This window comes from Stylophora pistillata, chromosome 1, assembly GCF_964205215.1.
Source record: "Stylophora pistillata chromosome 1, jaStyPist1.2, whole genome shotgun sequence".
Classification (NCBI taxonomy): Eukaryota; Metazoa; Cnidaria; class Anthozoa; order Scleractinia; family Pocilloporidae; genus Stylophora; species Stylophora pistillata.
In genome coordinates, this window is record NC_142519.1 from 29794248 (window position 1) to 29817050 (window position 22803).

The 22803-nt window shown below is 35.6% G+C and overlaps 1 protein-coding gene across 3 annotated transcripts in view; it reads right to left on the minus strand.

Annotated features, from left to right (window-relative positions):
- Window positions 1–17327, minus strand: part of LOC111331999 (myoferlin) — a 48287-nt gene extending 30960 nt beyond the window's left edge. The window contains exons 1-17 of one of the 3 annotated variants that reach the window (XM_022937250.2): window positions 17102–17327; window positions 16048–16103; window positions 15821–15912; window positions 12385–12490; window positions 11476–11654; window positions 10355–10418; window positions 9799–9930; window positions 9041–9103; window positions 8853–8903; window positions 7957–7987; window positions 7080–7144; window positions 4669–4749; window positions 2545–2595; window positions 2390–2436; window positions 2126–2208; window positions 1012–1061; window positions 229–282 (exon numbers count right to left, since the gene is read on the minus strand). In XM_022937250.2, the coding sequence (XP_022792985.1) occupies window positions 229–282; window positions 1012–1061; window positions 2126–2208; window positions 2390–2436; window positions 2545–2595; window positions 4669–4749; window positions 7080–7144; window positions 7957–7987; window positions 8853–8903; window positions 9041–9103; window positions 9799–9930; window positions 10355–10418; window positions 11476–11654; window positions 12385–12490; window positions 15821–15912; window positions 16048–16103; window positions 17102–17198 (1302 nt within the window). In that variant the 5' untranslated portion in view covers window positions 17199–17327. Of the gene's footprint in view, window positions 1–228; window positions 283–1011; window positions 1062–2125; window positions 2209–2389; window positions 2437–2544; window positions 2596–4668; window positions 4750–7079; window positions 7145–7956; window positions 7988–8852; window positions 8904–9040; window positions 9104–9798; window positions 9931–10354; window positions 10419–11475; window positions 11655–12384; window positions 12491–15820; window positions 15913–16047; window positions 16104–16261; window positions 16446–17101 lie in introns of those variants that run through there. The other 2 variants (XM_022937251.2, XM_022937252.2) reach the window with 2 other exon arrangements.
- Between the last annotated feature and the right edge of the window lie 5476 nt (window positions 17328–22803).

Here is a 22803-nt window from a genome sequence, read left to right on the forward strand (position 1 = left end):
GGAAGGATGGTAAAATTTTATTTTGCATGAATTTCAATTATTTTTCTCCTCCACCTTCTCATGGAAAGGTCCTTGCCCTTCTATCAAACTGGAAAGATAAGTGGATGCAAGTTTTGTGTCAATGACTCAAGTTACCTCCTCAATTTGGTAGTGAGATCAAAAATATCTAATGGGACTTTAATCCACAATACTGAAATTCGACAACAAAGGTAAAAAAAAAAAGTTCACCTTTCTTCCAGCAAAATTAAAAACAAGATAGGGATCAACCAACTCTTTTTGTTCCTGAATAAAGCAAAAACAAAACACAATGTGAACCTAATTCAATATTTCACTCAAAGAGTTACAACTGAAGAAATGGAGTGTTGGTAACAATGGGCCTAAGAAAGTGTTGACCTTCAGCTGAGACAACCAGAAAGATGGACCTTGAATGGACCCCACAGACCAACCACTTAAACATCTATACAAGAATAATGGCCAAAATTTACTCTAATTGATACCCTGGCAGAAACTTGGCCAGATTAGGTTTGTTAGCCAAACTACACACATGCAGCTATTACTACTCACGCTTCCACAACTTAAAAAATTTGTACCAATGTATTCATGTGATTTAACACTTTTCCCATAGGTAGGAGAGAGGGGGACACTGCAACCCAAAAGTTAGCAAGCTGGACTGTTGGTTGAGAGATTCCAACCTTTTCTCCATCAAGAAGTGTAACCTAGGGTTCTGGCCATGCAGCTGTCAATGAAACCTGACAAATACTTAGAGGTGACCTGTAATGGACTCTCACTTCAGGAAGTGTAGCACTAATAACTCCCAATGTCTCCATGCTATATAGAAGCCTAGACAAGGTTCAGCGGCTTCTGGACCACATAGTTCAAGTACAGACTTATTTTTTAAATATTTTGCTCTCTGCGTCCTTTATGACAGTTAATGAGATTCTACCTCTACAAGCACTCTTTCTCATAACTATTCAATGGTGATTAATGTAAGTATCAGAATCTACATAGTACCTCGCCAACATGAAGAACCCTCTTTACTCCTTCAAAGAATCCAGAATCCACTGCAAAAGACAAAAGGACAATTTTATCCCAATGACAACTCAGAGGCTTGGAGTAAAATTCAGAGGATGTTTTGATCTTGACATGGTCTTTGTTTTTGCATGTACCTTTCCAATCTTAAAATCAAAACTTTTAGTCAAAGTATCAAAGGGTATGCACTGCAAAGATAGCAAAAAAGGCAAATAGCATTCTCCTAAGCTCTAAGCTGCAAGGAGATCACCATCATGGCAACTAAACCAAGGCCCAGAAGGGTAAATTGAGCTGAACAAAAGCCCATGACCAAAAGCCCATGGAGTAACTAATGTCGTATGGGTGAAACCCCTACAATGTTTTGGCTTTAATCTGCCTCAAAAAGCCTTAAAAAAAACATATTTTGCTGTTTAGCACTTCAATTTCAAGGAAAATAGGCCAACCAAAATATTGGTGGCTGGAATAAACACAGAGCCCAGTAGTTAAATTGATAGCATTATATGAAGAGTTCACATCAATAGTAATTAAATCATTTTTAATTTACTTTATTTGCTTTGTTGTTACTCATAATCATATAATTGTTTGAATCAATTTCACTTCTCTAAATTAACAATATTGTAATCTCCTTGTAGTTTTTATTTCCAACCTCCTTGATATATTCTGATATTGTCTGCAACCACCCCACTCAATTAGTTTTGCTGCATTTGGGTGGGTATTTCTTTCACTTTTGTATTATTGATTTAATATTTCTTAAATAATAACATTTGTAGTTTTAAAGTGGAATAAAGCATGAACCTGATAAATCATTCATTGATGGTACATCAGTCAGAAAATTTACTGCTTTAATCATATACCAGATTTCAAATAAATGCAAGCACCTGTAATAGAAATAATTATATCAATCTTATATTGACAATGTGAGCTGGCACTTGTTCAAGGGTGCCCATGTTCAATTTCTAAGAAAATGTAACAAAAAAAATCAAGTTCATGTGAAATTAAATTTACTTGAGGTTTGGTACTTACTTCTCTATCATGTGACAAAACAATTTATAGTCAAGCAACAAATCATTAACTATTTTCATGAAGCAGTACTCACTTTGAGGAATATCTTCAGCTCTGTATACTTTAAGGGAGAAGACAGCTGGGCGTAACATCACACCAGAGGGCTGCAACAAGTTCCTAAAGAATTCATTCAAAAATCATTAATACAGGGATTAGAAAAAGCTTCTGAATCAATCTAGAAACTCTTGGTTTAGGAGTTAAGACAAACATATATAAAGAGGGTGATACTCTATTAAGGAAAAAATCACAAATTGTTCTTCGGTGAAAATAACTTAATAACTAGCAATGAAATACTCACGATTCAATATCATCAGTGTCATCCTCTGTTAAACCTTTGGAGGAAGACTGAAAAATGTGGTGTGTAAAAAGAATCAGTAACACCTGATATCTGGCTGCAGTTATTTACTCATACCATACAATCAAATGAGGAATTAAGTATGACACTGTGCTTACCGGAGCTTCATCACCAGGGCCCAAAACCATGACAGTGACTTTGAGATAACCCTAATAAGAAATAAAAGGAAAAACTGATAAGAGATAAAATTAATAATGGAAGAAAAAAAGAGCAAAAAAAGAAAAGAGAGAGAGAGTAACAGTAAATGAGCATGCCTTCATGAGGGTAAAAGACTCAAAGCTGATGAGATAGTAAAATCAATGAATTAATATAACCCACAAGAACAAGATTAAGTTAATATTTAGTATTAAACAGTTAAATTTGAAGCATTTTACTTGAACAGATCACATTTTAAACTATTTTGAACTTATTTTCCTAGTATTTAATTAACCTGCAAAAAATTTTCATCAGATGTACCACTTCAGGGTAAAATAAACAATTAAAAAAAGAAACCATGATCATTTCCCTTTAGGTATGTGTATGTTTAAACTTTTATTATTAATATTCACAACTGTTACATTAAATTCAACTTAAATACCTCTGATTTAAATCATAACCATGTAAACAATATTTAAGTACTATTAAATTATACCTCAATCAGTATTTAACCCAGAAATGATTGAAATGTAACTTATACTTGCAGCTCCAATAAGTTATCTTGTAATCAGGTTAACAGAACATAGAAGCTTTTTAGCAAAAGGATGTAATTTAAGAAAAAGACAAAATTCTCCTGTCTAATTTACAAAGTAAAAATTTATGGTAGTAAGTAGGGAGAATTACTAATTGGATCTTGGTGGTTTAAGGGTCAACTACCATTATTGCATGAAATTGATACCTTCAGCACATAATATCAATAAATTATATTAAAATTAAATACAATCATGGTGATCTTGAAACAGTGTTTATCTTGTAACAAAATTGTTGTTATATGAGAAAGTAAATAGAGCTCTACACAATCAGTTTTGAAAGGTTACAATTACATTTTCCTATTAAATTAACAATCTTACAGTTCTCTTCTTATTTTCTGAACACAAGAAATAAATGTCAACATGAATGTTAAACATTACACTTCATTGGAACTTCGAGTGTCAAAAGGCACCACTGAGAATTTTAACATTCACCTTAGATAATTCATGAACCTTTTCTAAAGAAGTTCAAAGCTAACATTGTCTCCTTTCTAGGAACCCAGGTCTAAACCAACACTTCAAGTTTATCTTGTAACCATGCAATACAGTCTTTATCTGGTAACAAAATTGTTGTTATATGAGAAAGTAAATAGAGCTCTACACCGAGCATCATACATACTTCAAGTTATTTGAACAGTCACAGTTTTGTAAATGGTTATATAAAAAAAAAATCAGTCTTACACCAAATCTCTATCTAGCAAGAGGTGTGCCAGTGAGTTAATCACAATGTAACTAATAGCTAGTTGAACCATTAGAAATTTGAATCAATTCATACAATATTATTTTACTTCTTTGCTTTAGCAATATTCACTTACCCACAAATCTTTCTCAAAAGTCATTCTAAAAGCCATTAATAATAAGATGGAAGTCAAAAGGATCAAATGTATTTTATCAAGACAGTACTCTCACTTTTTAATCTTTTACGCATTATATCAAGACAGTATCCAATATTTATTTTCACCAAATAATTATCCTCATAAAAATGATGTTCATTTGGATTTTCCATAACAATTAACACTGTAAGTATAACATTTGCTCTATTGAAATTGAAATATTTCATGCGCTATTTTAAATGCACTTTCCGAAAAAGTCTTCCCTTCTAAAACCTTTAAGGTGCCTATAAATATAGTTTTCACTTTCATCTGATAAATTTGATGAAAATTATGTTTCACAAATTTAATGTCCGTGGCATCAAGAATTCCTTAATGTAATGATGCCTTTTATCTAGATTTAACGGTTAAAATGATTTCATTTGCTAAAGGTCACCACAACCTCTAACTATTTTGAAATTGAAACTAGTTAAGTTCAGAATTAAATTTTACAACATTCATTTTTGTCTCAAGAACAAATATCTTTTATCATATTTGTTTTCATTTTAGTCAAAAAGTCCCAACAAAGGTAAGCTTGTCACAGATGACTTCAAGACAAAAAGTTAAATTTGAAACAAATGTAAAAAGGAAATCACACTGTCATAAACACAAATAGCACAATATTTACTGCTGGAATTCCACCAATTTTGCGGCCAGATGCTCCACGTGACTTCCCTGTCTGAGCTTGCTCATCATCCTCATCTTCATCCTGACATATTAAGAAGTTGCTTACATAGCGAGCACTAGCATTAAAACTCATTGATATCTCCACACAGTAATACAACTGTTACATGGAAAGTTAACAAACCACATTAATCATCAATGATGAATCTGACATGTGAACGCAGTAAGTAAACGTTGTATGTGAGCCAAGTTGCTCATCAGGCTGGCACTTAACTCCGGTTTCCGTAGCGTGAAGGGACTAAGAGTATTTCTACTCCAACCTGAATGGGATGCTGGTCCATTGCAGGGTTAATTACCCCCAGCATTTCATTAGCCAGTAACAATTTAAACACCTGGGTGAAGAGAGACACTGAGAGTAAAGTGTCTTACCCAAGAACACAACACAATGTCCCCAGCCATGGCTGGAACCCAGACCACTCAATCCTGAGTCAAGAACACTAACCATGAGGCCATCATGCCTACCATACGTGAATGCAGTAGGCTAGTTATAAGAAGTACCATTTTCCTATGGCATGCTCACTTACATTGCACTGGTAAGCACTTCTTATTATGGTGTTTAATATATATTTAGAGCCCCTTTGTTGATTAATGCAAGTATTAATTGCGTGAAAGTTATCCAGGGGTTTGTTTGATACATTTTGAAATTAATGGGTCACCAGTTTCTTCAAGAAACTCTTCCTACTATATTTCTATGCAGTAAATTTTAACAAATTTTCATCATCTTCATCATTTTTCACATTCTCTGATAAAAGAATTGAATCTGGTGCAATGATTTGCCCCATGCACTTGACAGTCATCACACGTTTGTAATGACTAAGCTTGAGACTATGCACGCTAACTCTTAATCTGGAAAGTCAAGTTGATCAGAGTCAAATAGCTTCCAAAGACCTTCCAACTTAAGACGCCTTGTGTGAATGATTAAGTACCCCTGCAATATTACACATCTAAATCAACACTACAGTACCACAGAAATACTACTTTTCAAATAATTTCTTGAAAGAAATAACCGTAAGAACCATACTTTTTGATCATGCCTCATTCAGTAAACAATGGAAATTATATAATGGCAATCAAGATATATCCCAGTATTATATATCCAAAAATATATATGATCAAATAACTCTTAGTTTCTCAAAGCAAAATGCAATTAGTGGGAATAATCTCTAACCCCATCTATGTGAATCATTAAACTACATGATCACTATTTTTTCTAAATTTGTCTATAATTAATATAAATAGAAAAATATTTATACCTTTGCATATTTGTATTGCTAATATTAAACCAATATCATCAGCTCATACAAATATAATCTAATTTTTCTGCAGAATTCCTACAGGCACATTGTTTGAAGTGTTGCCATGTACTGTTACGTGGTCAAATAACCTGAATTTTATTTTCTATGTTCCTCAGTAGCTTAGAGAAAAACAAATATTCAAAAGTGAGTTAAAAAAATCAAACTTGATAAGATGCTTATACATTCCATATTGTGTGTATAATTACCAGTGAGCAGATCTGTTGTTAATCGCATGTTGACGATAATTTTTCAAACCAAGATTCATTCAACAGTGGAACATATGATTTCCATGAACTTCAGGTGGGCTCAATGACGTGGAATGAGTTTGTATTCCAAGCTAGCTAGATTGTAAAGACTACAGCAAGTCCTAACCATTCACTACAGTCCTTGTGTACCAAAACCTTGACATCAGTAATTCTTTTCTCCTCCAATTAACATTTTACACTCAAAATATCAGCCTTCTAATATTCACTCAGCCAGCTTATCTACATTTACCTATCAACTCTTAGATGACAATTAACTAAATGTACCAGTAAGTACATTTCACTTGCCTAAATAACTTAAGTGACAATCTCTGTCTGAGGGGGTCCAGGGCATTTCACACCACAACAAAGTTCTCTCAAACTTTACTCATTAAACTATCTTTAGTAGCAAGTAAATAAAACCGCACTGGTTTTTGGAAACTTTTGATGTTGCAAGAGGTCAATAAAGGGCAATCCCAGCTGTGATTGTTGAGAGCTCTGAAAAGTTTATTTTTACCCTATTTCCAAAAACCGATGCAGTTTAAATTACTTACTACCAAAGATAGTTTAAAGGGTAAAGTTTAAGGGAAAACTTTGTTCCAATGCAAAATGCCCCAAATGGCTCATCATCACTTAACAGTTTCTTATGAAGATGATTTGGTTTTCATCAACTCAGAGTTAATAATGTAAATTGGCAACAGTAAAGAGTTACTAGAGTGGACCTTTCAAGCATTCACCCTTCATGACAGAGGTTGAGTAGCCAAGGTTTGCTTTCCATTTACAAGCCTCTTGCCTATACCCACAGATTTCTTTCTCACCTTAACCCCAGCCATCTTGTCATCAGGATCGGTAAGTAGAACCCATTTCCGTACAACAGCATGGGCTGTGAAAACAAGAAAAGTGAAGAATTATTGGCAAAAACAATTCCTTCCAAACCACACCTCCATTTTGTCTGTTATGTACATTTAAAAGGGGATTCACTAATTGTGAAATTTGGGGGCTGCTTTTCTAACATGTTAAAAGATTTTACTAAATTTTGGGCAATTTTCAGTTTTGCAATTTCAAATCACCTGTGAAAAAAATACAAGATTAATTTAATGTGTCCCTTTCCTGTACTCTGGTATTGGTCTAGAAATCTTACAATCATCCTCTTTCTCCCAGATGCAAAACAAAAACCGATTGGAACTTGATCGCCCATGTTTTCCAACAATTTAGGCAGTCTATTAGTTTCTATTTTGATAACTGAATGCCCCCACATGATATTTTCCTTAATTTCATTGAATTTTCAAATCCAAATCTTGCATTTCTAGTCTTCTGACTGGTTCATTGAACTCTAGTTATCAGCTCTTAATCCAAGTCACCCTGTATGGAAATGCACTGAACCAACTGTTGCTGAAAAAAGTTCTAACTATCCAAATCTGCAGGATTTAATGAAATTTAATAAAAGAAGTATTCCACTCATGCTTATCGGATACAAGAATCATCAGGTGGCAGCCAAATTGGTGTTAAACGCCTCGCTGGCTATTTACCATCTCATACCCAATACATGCTAATTAATCATTTTGATTGGCTATTGTAATTACAGTCAGTGGTTTCGATTTTATGACATTTAATTATCAAATGTTCTCTTTTGTATTTAACAATTATAAGATAAAAATTAGTAATAACATCATTTTTATCTGGAAAAGTACTTACATGGTTCATCATAGAAAAACCCAACGTCACTCTGAAAAATAGAAGAGAAAATTTGGAGCATAGTTCACATCTACTCAATTCTGAAGTGCAGAATAATTTTAGGACTGATATTTTTTCATTTGTCCCTTGAAATTCAAGACTATTTAGTAAATTCTAATTTATAATTCTGCTTTCTTACTGCATAATTTTCAATCATAAAAAAAAGTGGGATTTTTCTGTGGAATGAAACTGTTTAAACTCAGAGTAGCACTAACTCACTTCAAATGGCCATGCAGCTAAAAAATAGTTACAATTATTATTAAGTTTCTGTATTGAACAATCTGTATTTCAAAATTTGAACCCCTGACATTGGACAAAACTGTACAAGAATTATGGGAGTCTCACTTTGAGAACAGCAATTAAACAACATTTTTTACAGTCACCTGCGGTACTTTAGTCCTTTATAGGAGTACCGGCACTATCACCCAGACAATCAGAGGACATGATCAACTGTACTTCTATACATGTAGTAAAGTCTGTTTACAAGCCTAAGTGGCCCGTTAGGCCGGTGCTTAACTCCGGTTTCTGTAGCAGGAAGCATCTAGGAGTGTTTCTACTCCCCCCTGGATGGGATGCTAGTCCATTGTAGGGTTACCCCCAGCATTAAATTGCCGGTACCCATTTATACACCTGGGTGAAGAGAGGCACTGTGAGAGTAAAGTGTCTTGCCTAAGAACACAACACAATGTCCCGGCTGAGGCTCGAACCCAGACCATTCAATCCAGAGTCGAGCGCACTAACCATGAGGCCACCGTGCTTCCACCTCTAAACATGTAGGTGCATCTTATATTGTTACAGTTGTTACAATTATAGTTACTGTAATTCTTTGTTGATCCAAAGGCAAAGATTGACCCTACCTTAAAGTAACCAATCATGGCATTAGCTCTCAGTTTTCTTGAATTAAAAACCTGTTGAAGATACATTATTGCAAGAGGAATCAACATCAAAGAAGGATATCTCAGATTAACTATCCTATGCCATTAACTATCCTATGACAGCTCTGCCATATTATTTTATTTTCCAAATCATTTGGATAATTGTTCACCTCAAAGCTGATTATTTCATCAAACAGCTCCAATGGTGACATTTGAAAATTGAAGAAAAATGTCTGAAAGAAAACAGAGCGATATATGACTCAATTTCAATTATATACAATACTTATTGTACAGCACAATTAGTTATTTTTAATATGACATGCCAAAATTTTCATTGATCATTCCGTTTTTGTTCCCAACATTACAATACAAAGTGTAAAGGGAAGCTGTAAACCTCCATGTTCCATGTTTTATTAACAACATTTTGAAACAAGGACATGAACACGAAGTACCAACTGTAAGCATATTCTACAGACGGTGTTTTCTATACTACATTCTGACTGTACTTTATACGTTCACAATTTGAAAAAAAAAAATTCCTTCTCTACAAATAATTTGAAAGCTTCTTTTCATATTGCAAATCAGAGTCAAAATTAGTTGACACATAACATGTAACAGTCCTGTTTCTACCGCACTCTAAATCATTAACAGACTCCCTTTCCCATTCAATGCACTGGCTAAAAGTTCATGGAATCATATTACAACATTGTTTGGAGGGAGTAAGCAAAAGTGTAGCCAGGGGGGGGGGGTCCTGAGGGGAGTAGGAGGCAAAAACTTAAGGTAAACCTAACGGGGGCAGAGGAGATAAAATTGAAGTAAGAATGGGTTGAAAAGATAAATGTGTCGACAATTTTGTTGCCGATTGTGGATAGAAATGAACGATGCAATATTAGAGACAAGTTAATCTGGGAAGAACAGAAAAGCTCACCTCGTCATAGAAAGGTTTGTTTGTTGATTGTTTGACTTTTGTCTGGCGAGTATGGTTGGCAACCAGAACTCTGACCACAGGGCTAATGTTGGAGCCAGACAGTTGACGACCTTCTATGATGCGCACACGAACCTGAAAAAGTTTGGCACATATAATTAGTCTTATTTTTCCTCCTGATTCATTTGTCATTCAATACACACCTCCATCAGCAGAACATCCCCGTCTGCAATCCAAATCGAATATAAAGCTAGAATGATTCTGATGGCATTTGAACTTACATACACAGTGTACAAGGATCAATCAATGCCCCAATTTAATTTGCAATTTTTAACTTACAGTCTACATGCATCCACAGTTTGTTGAATATATTCTTAAAAAATATGCCTCATGTTTTCTATTCCTCTAACTATTTCTTATGTATCCAATTGTGTTAAATGTTACTCAGCTTTCTATTCTTTATCACTAAGTGTCATACTTAATTAACAATGGACCATGGTGATAGAAACATTACCACTGACTCAGTAATCCACTTAATGCACACCTGAACCAATCATACCTGAAAGTCTTGAGGTTTATTGGACAACTTGTGCCTAGCAGTTCTTCTTCTTTTACGCTTTTTCCTGTGAAATGCAAGAAAGCACTTGAAATAATTATTTACAAACAACAATAAAGTGGATACAAGAGTGGAAAAAGGTAAAAGCTACTTTATGATGGGTTCAAGCACCTATACGTGTAAATTAAGCTAAACCAAAGTGAAACCTTTCAACAAATTTGCTGATACATGATATCACAAGAAAGGAAGGAAAAGGCTGTTTCTCCATTAAAATTCTTATTCAGGTCTACTGGTGTGTTGAGATGTTGCCAAAATTCACATATTACATGCCGATAATATGTTGCTGATAAGACTCAATATAATTCAGGATCTGAGGGTTGTGATATGCAGGTTCAGTTGCTGTCTATAACTCTACCTTGCCTCTTAAAAGATTAAAATTCCAAGCTTTCACTATATGCTTTCAAAGCACACCATCATTTAGTTACAAGTCTCACTTGAAACTACAGTCAACTTGTTATAAAAGTTGCTATGGAGAACATCCAACAATTATCCTATGATTAGGATTTCTTGCAATCATCAGAACTATTTGAAATACCAATAATCACTGATTTGCACTTAACTTCGACACCTAAATTTTCAGAAGTGATTAACTTGTAAGTTCTCCCTATATATAATATACTCTAACCTTGCCTATCTGCTTAATACTTTTTTTTTCATATTGAAGAGAAGTTACATATTGATCTCTATTACTTGTAGGAGAGAAACATGCAGGTAACAGTTAACAGAGACTGTGTGGGAGAGTGCAAAATAGAGAGACTTCCAGACTTGTGTTTAATTCTCAGATATTGCCTTGTTTTAGGAATATTATGTTTAAGTATGCACGCTGCAAACTCTGTAAATCTCAACTGATTTATTGATGACCAAATAAGGAATCTACGTAAAGTGAGGAAAACAAAGCAGAATTAGCTCTTAACTCCAAGTCATGTGGGGCTTTTTGTCACAAAACCCCTTACAACTTTCTTGGACATTGTCACTTCAGACAATGAGAGAAATTATTTTCTTCACAAGATCCAGGAAAGAGTACAGGAAAGCTATAAATTCCTTGAAAGCAACTTTACAATTACCTGACTGCATCACTCACACCTTCAGCACCTCCTCCTTCCACCTCGTCCATGTCTTCTTCCAATCCAAATTCATCACCTTGCTCTGCACCTAAGTCTGTCTCGTCTGTTGGTACAATGTCTCCTTCAGCCCCCTTGGCTGGTTTCGGAGGAATGTACTCCAAACGCAGAGACAACTTCGCCTGTATAAATAGGAAAGACAAAGAATTAATTGCACCCATAAAACTGGTTATTTAAATAACTATATTTGTTTAATGCTTATGAAAAAATTTGGTCGATGGTTTGATGCAGTGTTTTGTCTTGGCCAAGAGACTCATCAAATACTTTTCGTAAATTTCCACCAAACTCATGATGCATCGGACATGAAGTCCATTTGCAAAATCAAGATGTTAGTAATCTAGCCCTCTATTCCATGTCTCAAGAATACAGTCACCATAAGACATTAGAGCAGGGAAGAAGAGAAGGGGAGAGCTTATTTCAATGATCAAAATATATTTTGACAACTTCCCCCAAGAGAAGGGAAATCACAATAAATGAATGATGACTTATGTCAACTGATTGCAACTGCTGACAGCCATGAATGTCTGGATATAAATCTTCACAGAAAATGTAAGAGAAAAATGCAGGTTTTCAATTTTGCATATTTTGGAAAAAAAAGCCAGAGAATCAAAATATTACAGTGTGTATAAAAATTAGGTACCTCCAGAAAAATTATTTTTTTATCCTGCTAGACAAGTCTGTCAGTTGATAAAAAATTTTTCTGGCTGCAGCTGTGTTTTTCTCTTCCCATCACTGTGGATATCTAACACTACTTCATATGTTACCACCCCCTCCTTTATTAAAAGAGTTCCTAACAAAGAGCTTATACACAGGGTATCTACCACACTGCTAAAAAAACAAACAAATACCAACCTGTGTCATTCTGTTATTGCCATCTAACAGATTGACATCAGCCTGCATGGTATGGCTACTGTCCTTGACAAGATCTTTCAGGGGGACGGTGGCTGAGCCAAGAAGCCTTAAAAAAAATACACAACTTGCCAGTCATGACTCATACACAACCCTTGATATCAAACTGGACACTCAACTTGATTTGGAGGAAGAAGACCCCACCTAAGGACCATACCTTGACTTTAAATATACACCAGTTCACAATTTCCATTACCTTTACCCACACCTCACTTTATAACATATTTCTCTCTTTAATTATGTCTTGCCTGAGAAAGGTAAAGGTAAGGAAACCTCAGCCTTTTGCACAATTGGGGAGAATAAAGAGGGAAGATGTCTTGGATCTGCTCCACACCTTGCATGCTATTGTTGTGTCAAACTACATTTAAGAATTAAATTTGAGTTAAGCACAGCAGTAACACAATGCAGTAAACTATTAATTTTATAATAATAATAATAATAATAATAATTTTATTAATTTCTATTGTGCAATTATCAATATAAATTTTCAATTGCACAATTTTATAAATGGAATTAACTTCCACAAGAATACTTCTAGCAGGCCTTCTAGTGCTATACAGCAATGATGTGACTAAGATTCATAAAGTGTGCTCCCTCTATTAATTTTCACAAGTATGAAAATTTATTGTAGACTTTTTACCTACAATTTCATTGAATCGAGCTGGACTTGGCAAGACTGAATTAAATTAGATGTTTCAAATCAGTGCAGTAAAAAAGTCATCCTTCTACCTGGTCCAAGTCATCACAGTAAAAGCATCATGTTTTGGAATAGGACAATGGCTCCAATTACTATTCTTTTATTACCTCTTAACAAAAGCCCTGCCTTGACTCGATATATCAACTTCTTGGTTATTGAGCCCTTTAAGTGTGCATACCCCTTGACATTCACAAGAGACCTAAACCATGTGCTGCCTAGAGGTTAATATTTAGTAGATTGCAGTGAAAATTATTGATTTCCATAATAAAGAACCCTGAATGTTTAAGTGGACACACATCTGTACCGCCGCCTGGTTAGCTCAATTGGGATAGCGCCGGACTGCTGTGCGGGAGGTCGAGAGTTCAATACCGGCCGGACCAACACTCAGGGTCTTAAAAATTAACTGAGGAGAATATGCTTCCTTTCTTTAACATCAAGAATTGGTTAGATATTCTAGTCTTCTCGGATAGGGACGAATAAATGGAGGTCCCGTCTCCTGCAGGGTTAGGGGCAGGAGACGTTAATTTCCCACGCACGAGATCACTGTGTGATGGATGTCCTCCCCTGGGGTGGGTTGGGTGGGTAACAGCGCTTTGGACAATTAGTGGATTTTAGCGCTATATAAATAAAATTATTATTATTATTATTATTATTATTATTATTATTAGTGTTTAGAACTCTTTTTTCTGAAGTTAGATTTAAGAAGCAAATAGACCACTTTCATAAATGGCTGCCGTATAAATATTCTTTTGTTTAAATTTAAATTAGCCCTACTGGCCTCACTTGAGATAATGTATTCTTTTGAATTTTGTACTGGAGAAGGAGGCCAGTAGGGCTAATTTAAATTTAAACAAAAGAATATAAATCCAGCAGCCATTTATGAAAGTGGTCTATGCTAATCAAAGACACAAAAAGTAGAAATCTTACTGGCTTGTAGTCATAATACACAATTCCTTTTTGAATAACAAAAATGAGTACACTTAAAATTTACCACAATGTGAATAGTATTTATATATCTATTACTGCCAGAATGTTGTGTGTGGTTTTGTATTTTATTTAACAACCCTAATTCAAATTTAAGAATAGTAAGAAAAGTTAAATATAAATGAAAAATCTGATTAAATATTAATTCTGAATATTTTCTAGCACCCTGTCAGGTTTAGCCATTAAGAACAAGTTGAGAGTTCTTTGATTACAACAATTATTTTTGACAGCTCTCAGCCATACTTAATGCAAACAGAATATTCACATTTCATGTTTAGTTTTTTCAGACTTAAAAAGCAAGAATTAAAAAAGACTGTTTCTTTTTCTTCTGCTATAATTTTTCAGCTGTATTTCATGAAAAATTTTTGATAAAGTTTTCTTCCTGCGTAATTAAACTTTAAAAAAAAAATTGCAACTAGTGTATGTTTGGTTTGAATAAATTATGGACCATCAATATCCTCAATATGAGGGCGGTTTAGTCGTGGAAACGGCCGTAACTTCGTTCATAAAAACAGCAATCAAGATTAACTAAAAACGTAAAATGTTACGTCGAAATTGTTTTTCTAACCAAAGCTTATTAAAAATATCACAGCTGCTACGCTATTTTTTTTCATTTTACATAGCAGAAAAAAAGATTGATTGCTGCGTATAAACAACGCTTCAGAATATGCTAATTTGTCTCTACGTTTGACGGTAAACGAAAATGCCAATCACCTGGGAGATCCAAAAGAAAGAAGGTGAAAACTAAAGCTACTGATTAAGTCTACAGTGCATCGAAAAAAAAATCATAAAGATTTCATTTCTTAGTCATATCAGTAAATACCGTCCATCTTATCCAAATAACCTTGATCCCCGCGACAATTTTTACAAATTTGAAAGGCTTCTGTTAGATCTGAAACTTGTAAATTTATTCGATAATTTTGATTCGATTTACGCCTTGTCTTGATCGCTGCGAATGATCGCTGGAAGAAACTTCGACTAACGCTTCGCTGTTTTTAAACTAAAGGGTATCGAACAGCATGCCGTCTATAAAACTCCTCAAGACTCAGTACAAATGCTATGGAAGCCTTGGCACTGATCCAACGGAAATAAAACTTCAGTCGAAGTCAGGTTCACGCAACACATGCTTTAAACCGCGGGTTTTTCCGCGAAACGATCGTCTATAAATAGAAACAATGATAGAGAGCTTCGTTGACGTTAAGATTTCTTGTGGGAGACATAACCCCGAAGCGATTGTAAAACTAAAAGAAAAACAATGAGATTGAAGCGATAACTAGGCGAGACTTAAAAATCATGAAAAACGAATTGAGTCAATTCATCTTCAAAACTCTCGCAAATTCTGAGTATCAGACTCGCGATTATCCTCGGAACTTTCCTGTAATATTAAATATCGCCTCAAGTTTAACAAGCTTATACGGCATCTTGGTCTAAACCAATGTAGTTCACCGGGTACAACTGCTATATACAGTAAAAATAAAGAATTTGGTAAACTTCCCGTCATAAATATAAGATCACATTGATAAAAATTGCCTGCAAGAGCCCAGGCTAACCGCTGTCAAGAAAATATCATTTAAAAACCCAAAACATGTGATCCGACACGATAAATAAAAATAGATGTAAAATTTCTAACAAAAAAATAAAACCGTGTGAGAAAATACGGGAAATAACGTTAAAATAATATCAATCATAAACACTAACCGATTTCTTCCGATGCGTTCCCAATCCTTGACATGAACAATCAAATTTTCCTCTACAGAAAGGGGCTGAGTGCCTAAATCCCATTCAAATTTCTGTTTAACACAAAAGAAACAAAATCCAAGAATTTAGAATAAAACTTTCACTCTACAATTTATTTTAACTACAATAAAAATTCGTATGGCCATTAATAACGCATTAGCGGTTCTCCTATCTTGAGTCGTCAATACCTCGTTCCACACGGGGTTTAGCTCATCTTTAATCACTTCTGTCTTTTTCTTTACCCCTGAAAAATTAAACAAAAAATTGGGTTTAACATCTTGTATGGATGTGTCAACACCGAATTTAAAATAACGTACAAAAGCAAAACGCCCCACCTCGGGCAAAATGTTAAAATAACACAGACTGTTAATACACAACTTAAAAATAAGGAAAAATACAAACCTTGGAAAGTCAGAACGACATAAGGGTCGCTCTTTCCAATTGTTTCTACATTGGGCAAATTTACAGCACTACTTACGGCAACCCGAAGCATGTTAACAAGCTAAAGTGTTCAGATTTTGACTTTTTGAGCTTCATTCATTCATATTTCATTCAAACGCGGCCATCATGCAAACATGTTGCCCTGAGATTAGATACAGCGCTTCATGCATGATGGGATAACAATAGAAATACATGACTTATCATAAATTATTCATAGATAGATCTACATATCAGCTGAAGAAAGAAACATTTACAAAAGGTAATCAAATCTTTTGTTTTGAATGGTCGCTTTGTAAGATGATTGAACGGCAAACAAAGTACGAAACAGAGCAGAAAAAAACCTTACCAGAATTGGTGGAGAACACGGAGAGCTTCCGAATTCCCAATATTACCGAACTTCGCTGTTTAAATTCTGTTTCCGGCCTCTTTACGTTTGGACTTTGACATAATTTTTTGGGTGGTTCTTTGCTCATACGAGTAAACACGGGTCTCTTTACGGAGATTTCTCCACGAAACTATCACGCCCAAGAAAATTCTTGAAGTTTTGAGAAGAATTTTTGCATAAGCAACAACATAAATGAAGGATTAAATTAACGCGATTAATGATTCTAGTACGATAGAACACTCCCAAGAGAGTCCATAATTTGCTAGGAATATCTTGTGTTATGCAAGCTTATCGTCTCTGCCTTAGAAAGCAGATAATCTTCTCTTCGTAGAGCGCAAAAGTAATCGATGATTCTGCTCCATGAATTGACTAAAAAGCTAAAAAGCTGTATTGATTAAAAGTGTTATCACGTTTACCTTGAAATTCCAAACTGGCGTACGGGTCACTTTTACCATTCCTGTCGACAGCAGGCAAGTTGGTTGCTTGAATCTCCCTTAATATCAGGAAAGACATTTTACCTTCTTTGGGGTTAACCTAAACAGTTTTCTTACATTCAGAGTAAGCTTTACTGCCGAGTAAAATTGCGAGCCACTTTGACCAACACCAGGGAATGTGAACTGACACTGGTGAACCTCGGCTTTGGCGGACTATCGTGTATCTGTCACATTTTTGTGGATGACCCTGGATTTAGAACTCGACACCTCGAAAGTTATTGTACCGTGACTATTAAAACAATTCAAATATTTCACAGTTTACGTTTTATCACGAGAAAAATCTTGTAACAATCGTAAAAACCTTGCAAACATTTGTAGTAGGAACAATACCCTCGTGAACTCTCACAACCTACAGAGGTAAAACACAGACTCCCGTAGCCCCGTGTAAGTTAGTTTGCAAACAGATGATTTCCTCTCAGCAGCGTTTCACCCAAAAAAGAAACTCTGTCACATAATCTCTGACTGCGTAAGGGAGGGAGGGAGGGTCGGGGAGATACGAGACACAAAGACAAAAATAGAACAAGAGCGAGAGAAAATATCAGTACTCCTTTATTGTCTCTCCCTTTCATTTCCTTTTACGTCTTTCGTCCATCAATCCACATTTATACCTACTAGAAAGGATCCACATGAGGTAATGAGAGGACCAGTTATTTTACAAAGGGAGTGCGGGAGGCTGATGCAAATATTCAGCAGACGTTTTGCTAATGATTTTCATGAGAAAAGAGAGTCTTGATTATGATTGTGTAATAACTAGCAAAAACTAACGATAAAAACCGACGTTTCGGTGTCATCATGACGCCATTGTCAAGGAGAAATAAAAAATGAAGTTTGTGGCAAGGTGTAACACTAAATTAGCATAAATATGTTACGAGCTAATTAAACAAATACTTTTGCGCGAATTGAATCGCTTTGCACGTTCAGAGTGGGTTTTAAGTCTCTGATGAAAAGCATTTCGTTCACCAAACAATCGAACTTGTTACTACACTTTTTCAGAATGCTAAAACGTTTCAGTAGGTCTTTCGGGACTTCGCTGTGCCGTTCGTGGTAGTGTTTATATATTGAAGATGCCTTTCGTTTATGTCCATCCACGCGTGTGTAAACGAAAGGCATCTTCAATATATAAACACTACCACGAACGGCACAGCGAAGTCCCGAAAGACCTACTGAAACGTTTTAGCATTCTGAAAAAGTGTAGTAACAAGTTCGATTGTTTGGTGAACGAAATGCTTTTCATCAGAGACTTAAAACCCACTCTGAACGTGCAAAGCGATTCAATTCGCGCAAAAGTATTTGTTTAATTAGCTCGTAACATATTTATGCTAATTTAGTGTTACACCTTGCCACAAACTTCATTTTTTATTTCTCCTTGACAATGGCGTCATGATGACACCGAAACGTCGGTTTTTATCGTTAGTTTTTGCTAGTCTTTGCATTTCTAAATCTTTATTGATAAGATTGTGTAATAATCAACTAAAAGTTAATGACAAAGACGGTACATGCCAGTGTCCACAATAATTACGCTGAATAGGGAAAAAGAAGAAACGGTTGATAAATATATTTGTTGCCAAATATTTCCTGAGTACCTATCAGATCTCTTGATACATATCCCACCCCACCAACACCCGTTTGTGAGAGGGCTGGCACCAAAAATTTACTGATAGGTATTTTCGAGAAAGAAAATTCCTGCCTTGACAAACAAAAGATCATTCTAAAAGAAAAAATTTCTCAAGTAATTAAATAACGCCTTTAAGAGACCTTTCTATATTTTGGTCTTCCACTTAAAGCTGTTCATGTAATTTCCTTCTTTCTTATTCAGTTATTAATGATAATAATTTTTTGATGTTTTTATTAATGTACAGTAATTTACGATTCTCTTATTAAACCTTATTAAATTTTAAAGACTGGCCAGCCTAGACTGGCATTAGCTATCCACGAGACAGAAAAGCTGTAATTTTTATCTTAAGGAGGAAAAATTAAAGATTGTTGTTGCTGTTTTAGAATGTAAAAGCAGAGGTGAAGGGAAACGGAGAACGAGATGGTGGGGGTTTAAAACTTCTTTCCGTATTTTTCTCTGAGAGTGTTGATGAGAAGGATGAATTCAAAAAAGGCGGCAATTAGTTTCGTTTTTTGATAGGAAGGTTTTTGTTCTCGATATGCTATGAGAGACAAAAATTAGATAAGATGGGTTTTAGACTCAAAAGATTTTTCTAGCACGTTAGTAAATGTAAACTTTACTAGCAAAATAGCTCAAATTTCCATAAATAAAAATAATTAATTCGGTTTCGTTAAAACAGTTTTAAGATGTTTGTTTAGCCTTTTATTCGGTGAATAAGGTAGAAACAAACCTTTTGGTACTTCTGCAACGCTCCCAACAAAAAGGAAGTTTTCGACCAGATCTCGACCTAGACAAAGTTCTGTGATCCAGACAATGAAGAGCCTACACGGAGTACTGATGGACGTTGGGGCTGGACAGAGTACGCAATGTTGTGTGTCGTACTCATTGTGGAATAGTCGATCTCAACTGACATAGTCATGAGACACCAAAAAGAGAAAATAATGGGACCAATCTCTAGTAGTCATTTTCTTTAATATCAAGCCAATTAGACCTTTTCGTGCAATGAGCAATCGTTCGAAACCCCCCCCCCTCCCCCCTAGAAGAAATTTCGGCTTTCTCTACCATTCTTCCTCTGGTTTAAAATCTACGATGGTGGCCAAATTATTTGCGAAGAAATGCTGAGCGTTCCCTCGCCAAAAATAAGCTTGCACTGCAGGCTATTCGTAGTCTGCGGAGGGGGGTGAATAGGGGTGTACAATTAGCCAGATAGAGCTACTTTTGACACGAATCCATATATCCGTTTTAACAGTTTCATCTGTCAAAGATCTGAATATTCATTCAAACACTTCAGATGGAGAAATGGCTGAGAGCTCGTCAATCAATTCCAAACAGTGCAGAATGTTGAAATTGAAAGGACATTAAACGCTCAGAGAGGGTGAAATCGAATAATTAAGTTACCAAATCATCATCGTAAAACGTAACATGATTTCAAAAACTTAGTCGATGAGGAACGTACCCTGGCCTTGGATAATCGATGGACAAAGCTGACAGCAAGGCACTTTCTCGCCGCTCGGGCCTCCATTCTCAGGGCTCATGCGACGCCCGCTTGATTTTTATTCAAATAGGCACTGCGGATTTAGCTAGGAATAAAGAGCTGTACTCAAGGCCTAGAGGAGGTCTTAGCAACGTACATTAGCAACGTTTAGCCTTAAAAAATTAATTGAACCAAAATTTGATGGTTTTTAATTCGACTTGACGCCACGGTCTAGTATCTTGGGGAAAAATATTGAAATGAAGCATGATTGCATTTAAATTATAAATAGTGTACAATTAGGGCTATTAGATCAAGGCATCCAGCAGTGTGACCTCTTGCCATGTTGAAAGAAACCACCTACGAATAGCCTCCATATTCACGTATTTGTCTGAGGGGGGTGGTACATTTTATGTCTTATAATTGAGAACTTGACGAAAAAAACAAAGCTACAAAATCCTACTACATAAATAAAATGAGTGTGTTTGAGGGCTATTCTTTTTTCTATGCTGCAGTTAAATCACCGTTATTTGTCTCGGTAAATAAGCAATTGAAGAACTAACGAGATAAGCGGCGCCTACTCAGCGTGATTGCTTGACGATTTAAGGTGACATAAAACTGTGATTAAAACAGTTTATCGTCATTTTTACAGCTTATGTGAAAAAATATACTAAATTGAAGTTGTTGACAATCTACTAACCGTAATTAAACATCTACTTTATCTGAAAAATGTTTAAAAATCAGTGTTCGTGAACTTCAATGCGAATTGAACAGTTTTCCCCTCTTTCGGCGCACAACAAAGAAATCACGGCATCCAGCAAATGAAAAGAAAAACAGATTTAAAATGAATGAATATCCTTAATTGAAAAAAGGTCTCTCATTGTTCCTCTTAAAATAGAACCATCTGGCTTCATTTGATTCGTGTTACAAAGCCATTTTAACCTTTACGGTTAAGACTGATGTGCGCAGGAGTCAGTTTTACGGCATTCAAATCAGTTAGTCTTGCAGAATTGAAACTTTTGCTTCACGGAACTCTTCAAGTCGAATTTAAGGACGCAGTTCAAATAAATCTTGGAGACTCGAAATGTGAAGGGAAAATGTAATGCCTTGAAGTTCATTTTATCAAAAAGTGCTGCGGTGAAAACCCTTTGAATCACAGTTGGCGTGAACTGTAAAGGCAAAGGACAGCAAAGGAAAGATCCAAAGAGATTCTACCCCTTTTAACATGAAAGAGAGGAAACATAGCAACATCGCCCGAAAGGGCGTCCGAAACAGAAGTGGCAGCGTCTTGGCAATTAAAAAACCTCGGCCTCCGAAGGGAACTGTGAGTAGGTATTCCTTTAAATATACCCTTGTATTGTGGATCATCTAATTTTCAGCGAGGTTTAATATCCACCTATACGACTCAAACATTGGGCAGGCATCACGATTCTACTAGGCAAGCTTTCTAAATAATATCATCATGCCAAATAATATTCATAAAACTTAATTTGAATGTGACAAGAGGTAACCATAACTGTTTCGTAATTATCAACTTAACAGATCGTAGGAAACCAAAATTTTTCTCCACGAGGGGTGGCGAAAGATTTTTATATCCTTATCAATCTCGGAAGATTCTTCTTAGATAATTACCAACATTTTAGTATTTTTCCCAATGTTTTGCATCATATTTCTCTATGATTATACCGAATCATACAAGAACGCATCGCACTAACTTTCTAGACTAAAATTATGACGCCTTTCCTATACTGCACGGTCTATTAGCGCGGGCCACAAGTACAATACTTCCATATCTATTTAGCATTTTACTACAGTCGAGAAGCAGATCCAACGCACACATGTAAAGTGTTTATAGCTAAGCACTATCAATTTAACCACGTCAAACTCCAAGTAGGGCCAGATGGAGCAGAGTGTATGAATGTCTAACCCTTTTCGAAGAGTTCAATATATTGTGCTTTGAAGTAACTGTTAAAGTGCTACTGAAACGAAATTTTCGTATCTGAAATATTTGCTCTAACCTGTAGTTTTGAATATGCTGATCATCATGAGATAATTTGCTTAAAGGTTCGCGACACCATAAGTATCCTCCTCCTTTGCGGCTACTGCCGCGCAGCGTTTCACTCTCTTCAGGGGGGGAAGGGGAAGCGGAGAGGGGGTGGTGGGAGGGTAAAGCGTCGTGTGTAGGCCTTTCTAGATTATGCTAGCATAATTTTTGGCATAATTTGAGCAAACTGGTATAATTTCTGCCAAGTAGCAACGCTAGCATAATTCGCATATTTTGATAATTATCGGATCATTTTTGATGCTACAATTTGATAATTGTTCATCTCTACTCCCAACCACTTGTGGTGACGTTATTTGATGTTTTAAGTTTTAATTCAAGTAGTAGCATTTGTAGTTCACTGTGAATCACTGAGCGGCGTCTGAAACGGTCTGAGCCCGGGTCTGGGGAGCACCGGAACCGAAGTCACATTGTAGGCCATGTATAGTCTAGTACAGGAGCCCATGGGCTCCTGTCTAGTACTAGTGTGCATGTTA